This window comes from Corapipo altera, unplaced genomic scaffold (assembly GCF_003945725.1).
Source record: "Corapipo altera isolate COAL_440 unplaced genomic scaffold, ASM394572v1 45, whole genome shotgun sequence".
Taxonomy (NCBI): Eukaryota; Metazoa; Chordata; class Aves; order Passeriformes; family Pipridae; genus Corapipo; species Corapipo altera.
Genome location: NW_020884877.1, coordinates 13137647 through 13144764, shown reverse-complemented (window position 1 = coordinate 13144764; position 7118 = coordinate 13137647). Strand labels below are relative to the sequence as shown.

Below are 7118 nucleotides of genomic sequence, written 5' to 3'. Positions count from 1 at the left end.
AGTGACAGAAGTAACAGAGCTTATCAGAGTATTCTTTCTTTTATTAAAACTTGGGTTTATTCTGGAATAATTGATTAGCTTCGGTAGGTAAAAGAACATTAGTTAAAACAGCTGAAGAGATTAACTATTCAGGTAAATTAATAAACTGAAACATAAAACGTTATAAAATATATATTTTTTAAAGTGTGGTAAATATTTTAAGTTCATTTTCTATTTTCAGAATACTGCAGTAACATCAAAACCCCGGTCTACCAAGAAAACCTTAGTTTGATTTTTAACTATTTTTATTTTTACAGCAGGGATGTATCATGAAGTACACACATTCAAATTGAAACAATTTGGGAGCATGGGAATATTTAGGAAACCAGAACACATTTCTGACAGGACAAGAGAACATGTTTCAGTGGGTATTAGTGCAGTAAAGAGGTTACTTCTCTTTTAGCAGCACATATACTCCACTTCTCACTCACCTTTCATTGTGTCTAAAACCCAGCATGAGCCCTTCTCTGTTACTAGCACCTTGCTGACTTCCAAGAGAAACAGGTAGGCTCTGTTTTCTTTTGGATTTGACTTTTAACACAAGATTTGATGGTCCTAATCTTTTCTCAATTATGTAACATCAAAATAACGCCAGGAACAAATACTAGCCACACCAGGGAGACAACACAAAAGAGAATTTCAAGGGTTCCAAAACATCTGAAGCTCTAATTTCTCTGCTTTACAATAATGTCCCCCCCTCCTGCCACCATGAAAAAAGGAGATGCTCTTTAAAACAAAATCAACAACTACGTATTGAAGTCATCTGCCCTCCCTCTTTCTCTTCAGTGCAATTAAAGGCATGATGCCAACTTTTCAACAATGAGGCTCGTGGCTCTGGCTGAACCATGTCTTACTCTCTCAGAAATGAGCAATGAAGCTCAAAGGCAGCATCTCAAGGGAAGCCTCGGAACAGGATGTGACCAGTGCTTCCAGTGTCTTACACACAAAGTGGGAGTTAGCCAGTGGCAATTGCCTTTTCAAAGTTTATAGCAAGTGAATTTACCACAATGACACAAGAGGCCTGGCACACCAACAAGCTATAGGTAACAACAGCATCTCTCCCAGCCCTGACTGCACCGAACCTGTAGCTGAAACCCCAGGCATACAGGCACTCAGAAAAAGCCAGGCTGTTTTAAATACACTGAACATACAGTGAGAAAGGGCAGTTCTACAGCTCACGTTAAAAGTACAAACTTGGTTTTATTTTTGCCAACACCTTATTTTTCCGTGTTACCCAAAGTGACCAGCTCTCCTTCATGGTTAAAAGTAAAGGGGTAAAAAAGTACTCACAGCTGCAACCTCATTTCAGCAGAACAACTTACCTATCCAGCACAGTGTGACCTCTCCCTTCACAGCACTATCTGTGTCACCCTCCGCTGACCTGAAAACCAGACCTGGAAGGACAACACGCAACATCAAGCACCACTGCTCCAGCCTCAATGATTTATTAATTTCAAGGCAAGAGTGAAACACTCTTTCAAAATTATTTGAACAAAAAATCCTCAGTCTCATAGATAACATGATTTTTCCACATGTATTTCCTCTCTCCAGTAAATATCATTTATGATGCCTCCACTCTTATTATCCTTATTATCATCTTTCAGTGAATGTCCATCTACAAATTCATTAACTTTTTTGAGACAAATCACTGGCATCCTAATCTTCTGATTCCCATGAAAGACTCACTTTCAAGATACAATTGCAGCTGCCCCACACTGCCAGTTACTGTATCATACACGTCTTAAAATTCTGTAATCAGCATCCACCAGGTGCCGTATCGCATTCAGCACACCACAGTCAGTCAATACAGACATCCCCAAACACACCAAGGCTGGTTTTGTCAAATGTTTTATTGAGTGTAGACATCTGGAGTACTGTAAAACATGCATTATCTGTAGATTCAAAAAGGAGCAAGCCACATTGTCCTCACTGTCAAACGTGTCAGGCTTGGCATACATGATGGAGATTAATGAAGTATCATGAGAGTAATATGGTTCCCGAAAAGCTCCTACAATTTGGAGTAGGGTCTTAATCGTTTGAAATGCAAAGCTGTTCACATTTAGTGAACTTGCATGTTTCGCTGGAGGTGCCATATTTTAATTCAAAACAAACAAGAATAATTTCACTGGGGGGAGGGGAGGTTCCCTAGGTAGAAACTGTATGCTTTTTGTTTCCAGATATTCCATCCCAAATAAAAATTCATATGCTTTTTGAAGCAACACAGTTTATTTCTGAATGAACAACATCTGATATTCATTTCTTCTTGGGTTGTTGAGGTGTATTAAATTTAAAGAAGATAATATCTCCATCCTCCACAATGTAATTTCTGCCTTGTTGTCTGTATTTTCCAGCAGCCTGTAAATGGAACAGACAAAAGGAAAATGGGTTATTTCATTAGACATTTTACAGTCTTTTCAAATGGCAATTATTTAAATACATTTTGGTAAAGAAACGGTACTACTTCAGCTTCAGAGATTGACAGTAACAATACTCCTCAGTTTGACATCACTTGGGTTTACGTACATATAAAATATATACAAAAGTAATTTAACCTCCACTGGATCTGCAGTGCTTAAAATGCATCTGCATTATATAGTGGTAAACCCTATAAAGCCTGGCAAATCTTAAGATCAAGGATGCTAAAACAGCTCAATTTTTTTTCCCTGGCTTTCTTTTTCTTCATCTGAAAAACCTGCAGACGGCAAACAGCAGTGGCAGGAATATAAAACAGTGTTGCTGGAAAGGGTGATCAGCAACAGTCTACCCAGCTTTTACCTGCGATACCTGAACTGATACCTGAACTACTTTTGAGCGGCTGGACGAGAGAGCACTGTCAAAACTAACGATGGGAACACGGTGCAAAAGTCTCAACTGCACATGCCTCGTGCTTCGAGTGCGGCTCTCTTGTCTGCTTGTGCCCAGATAATGAAGGGCTGAGGAGCACAAAATGCAGGCTCAGTTTTTTTGTCAGAAATCTCCTTTAGAAGAAATTTGCTTCAGAAGGACAGATAGAAGAGCAGATAGGCTGTGAAACCAGGATACAGGAGAAGGCATAAGGACCAAAGACATGAAAAGGAAATTCATTATGAAAACGCTGTACTTGAGGAGAGCAGAAAATAGGCAAGGAATGTATTAAATATCAGTACTCTCTGCATTAGAATTTATTCTTATATTTTTCTACCGTTATCTCGTTGTAATTAAACCTAGTATTACAGAGGCTGTGGCATTAGGACTGACAGGCTGGGCGGGAGGTGGTCTGTTGAAGCATTTATCTTAAAAAGTGTCTACAATATGGAAAAGTTGAGAGCTTCTGCTTTAGTTCAATAACCATTCCTGTTTTGAAGTTTTCTCTTGCAGGAGAAAGTGCTTCCATGCAAGACCTCACTGTGCCATTATTCTCAATGACACTATCACAGTGGTGGCATCCTAAGATCCCATTACAGGAAAGCTGTTAACTAATGACCTTAGTTGCTGTAGAACAGATCAGATTAATGGTACACAGTTAACTTAGACACCTTTCTTTCACAAAACCTGCTCTGTAAGGAAATGTATTTCCTCATATTGCTGTCTAGAAATGTAGAGGCTCGACAATCTTTTTGCTGCCATTCCTTATTTAAACATTGTCCCCAGTGATGCCAGCATATGGAAAACTGCAGCTTAGATAACCTCAACAATAAATATATAGTGAAATACTATCGATAAACAAGAAGCAGTACCTTGCAAATGTTTTTATATTTCCCCTGGAAATCTGTTTAGACTGTAAAAGGTTTCCTTTCAAGTTCTTTCCTTTGAAGATTCTAATAATGCTCAAAGTCAAGAGTAATTAGACTAATTGATGGCATAAACACTAATAAAACAGTGCTGTAAAAATCATCAGCAAGTGTAAGCTGCAGGCACAGGTACAGAGACATTTTGCAGCTGAATGCATTTATTACTCACAAATATTTGTAGAAAAAACTGACCTCCACAAACTAACAACACAGATTTTTTTAGCAGAGTAGTGCATCCTGTCAAAGTGGTATAGACTTCTTTAATTAAATACATTTTAACACACTAATGCAAGTTTATGTATTTTTGTTACCAGTTTACAGTTAATTAAAAGTGACAGTGTTCCTTTAAATTCTCTAGAGACCATTTAATCCATTTCCATTGCTATCAGAAACACTGGTTGAAAAAATCAATACCCATTTGTGAATCTTGAGTATGTATTAAACAAGACACGTCTAACCAGTTCATTTGCACTTGAAAGCAGCCATCTGTAGAAGCCAGCTTTGCCTAAGCAGATATGATTGCTAATAATGTGATATCCCTGTAGACTACAAAGCCCACACAGAGCTATTCAGTGTATAGTTCACAGCACTGGCATTAAATTAGTTATGCTGTACTGGTGTTAAACACACACAAAATCAAACTTAAAAATCGATCAACTTGATAACATACAAAGCAAGCAACTCCCATTACCACTATTATTTCAGTTGACTCCTCGAAGCTCCTAAATTTAATTTTGAAATTTACCATCAATATAAAAGTAATTAGTATTGTGTATGGTGTGAAACATTGTATTAAATGCAAATTAGAAAAGACCAGAGGAGTATGACACTTTATTCTAAGGACAAGGGTTTTTTCTAACCTTGATTTTAAAACTAAGTAACAAATGCAAACATGCTTGTTGTACAGATACTTTGTAACAATAAAAATTTAATAATTAAATATAATTTGAGCATGGGAGCTTGATTTTTAGAATCTTACATTGTGAAAAGCAAGTAAAAATATACAAGTAAAATACTGATTAATAGGTGTTAACTGATGCAGCTTCTCAGGGAAAACATTCATATTCGAGCATCAAAAACTGTTGCTGGCAAAATTTGAATCAGTTACGTAAAGTGGTTTCTGACTGCAGAATATTAGATTTATTTATAGCTGTGGTTTCACTTTACAGCTACAACTCTACTTCCCTTTTCATAAAGCAGTTCACATGTCGCAACGAACCAATTATACGGGATTTTTTTCCCCTCACTTCCTGGGGTTCAAACAAACCTATTAAAGTCCCGCTGCTCAGTATGATCTTCCTTAGTGATACCACTGAGAATAGGCTGAATTCGAAATCATAGTTTTGCATACCTTTCAAGCTATCAAATAGCAAACAATAAAGCTGAACCTTTAAATTCTTTAACACATTATAGTGTGTAGGAACCTTCAAATACTGAGACTGAGTAAATCAAACTAATGTGCTTTGTAATTGCAATTTTCTAAAATACAAATCTTAAAAAAACGTCAAAAATGCCAAACGAGAAATCAAATGTGTAGCAAATACAGGGAAGTTTCTCTGCTTAAAGAAGGTGGATATAATGCATTAGCAACACAGAGAAGAACAGCTTCTCTTATAACATTTATTTGCCATGTACAAGTTAATTTCATACTTAATAACTTCAAATCAGATATAATTTGTCAGCTCTAAAAGGGCACAAGTTTGGGCACCCAGGCAGTCTCTGCCCTCTAGTGTTGAGAAAGCAGATAAAACTCTTCTCAATACAAGTGTAACCACAAAGAACCGTGAGCTCAAGAAAAAAAGTTTTTCATTAAATATCTTCACTGTCTATTCAGCAGACAGTAGCCAGGAAAATTCACCTATCATATTTTGTGGACTCACTATTACTGTCACTCTGAACGATCAAAGTAAGGCATGGCATTTTTGAGTAAGATATCAAAGGCCAATTGAATTAAACACTGAAATGGTAAATTTTAAGATCCTAATTATACTTATCAGAGCCTAGAAGTGGAACCCACTAATACTGAAAAAAGGCGTATATTTTTATAATACAATATTTTCTTAATAATTTGCATCTGACATTTGTAAAAATCTTTATTCCAAACTCAAAACAAGATGACACACTATTAGAAGAAACAGATTTTCTGCATTTCTTGATTTTCCTTAAAAAGTCTGCTCTCTCATCTTAAAAATCTGATTTTCGAAAAACAAGCTAAATTTAAAGCTTATTAAATTCTGAACAGTAACATGTAAAAAGAGAGAAAATATTCAGTCCACACACTGTCGTATCTTGGATACTAAAACAGTTGCATTCCTGTCCAGTAAGTTGGTGCATTTGAACTCTTTCTTAAGTAAAAGATGAAAACAGATTTTTGTCTTTTGCTAGAGGTGACTGTGAAGATTTGCTTAGCATTAAGAACTTCTTCCCAGTGAAAAACAGAGTTGAAATGGAAAAATGGCACATATGGAGGAAGGGAGTAGAAAAGGATGGGGAGCTCACCTTGACAGCAGCCTCTGAACCTCCTTCTTTAAAATCTTCATATTTCATTACTTCAGCCATAATGAATCCCTTTTCAAAATCTGTGTGAATCTTCCCTGCTGCCTGAGGAGCCTTCGTCCCTTTCTGTCAAAGGAGAGACCAGAAGAAAATTAATTGCATTTAAGAAGATTGATTGCAGGAAAGAGGTTTCTCCTTTTTTATATGCTTTCAAGATCTGCTGAAACTTTGTTTCGTATCAGCTAAAATGTCAGGCATACAGCTGGGTGATCCTTAATACTGGGACACACAGACAGACACCTTCGTCACAGATAAACCAACCGATATTAAAGAGCAGTAGCTTTGTTTTTCCTAATAGGTATCAACAGCAGTATTGATTTTGATTGTGTTTTATTGTGAGATTCACTTCGATCTCTAGCTTTCCACACTGAAAGATTTTTAAACAACTTTAAAATCTGAATTACTCAGGACTTTTACCTACATCCAGATAATTTCAACTGAATGATAACATTCACTGGTGAACCAAATTTGCACTGAGAAATGATTTATGGATCTCAAGCCTTATACATTAGCTTATTTTTATTTCAGAATAATTTTATTAAGTTTGATATAGAACAAACTAAGTATTCTTACAAAAACGTCAACATCTGAATCACTAAAAAATAAAAAATCACAGGCAACTATAAGATAATTTAAGTTTATGCAGTAGAGAAGAATGCATTATAACTGCATGCTTCAAATTACAAGGACATACATTCTCTGCACATACAACCATGGAGAGAAATTTGAGAAATAATGGTGACCTAAAGGCTG

At 36.3% G+C, this 7118-nt stretch overlaps 1 protein-coding gene across 2 annotated transcripts in view; it reads right to left on the bottom strand.

The window, feature by feature from the left end:
* Window positions 1-1871: 1871 nt before the first annotated feature.
* OLA1 (Obg like ATPase 1) overlaps window positions 1872-7118 on the bottom strand; it is a 118068-nt gene continuing 112821 nt past the window's right edge. For both annotated transcript variants that reach the window (XM_027637105.1, XM_027637104.1), the window contains exons 10-11: window positions 6309-6431; window positions 1872-2394 (exon numbers count right to left, since the gene is read on the bottom strand). In XM_027637105.1, the coding sequence (XP_027492906.1) occupies window positions 2293-2394; window positions 6309-6431 (225 nt within the window). In that variant the 3' untranslated portion in view covers window positions 1872-2292. The remainder of the gene's footprint in view (window positions 2395-6308; window positions 6432-7118) is intronic.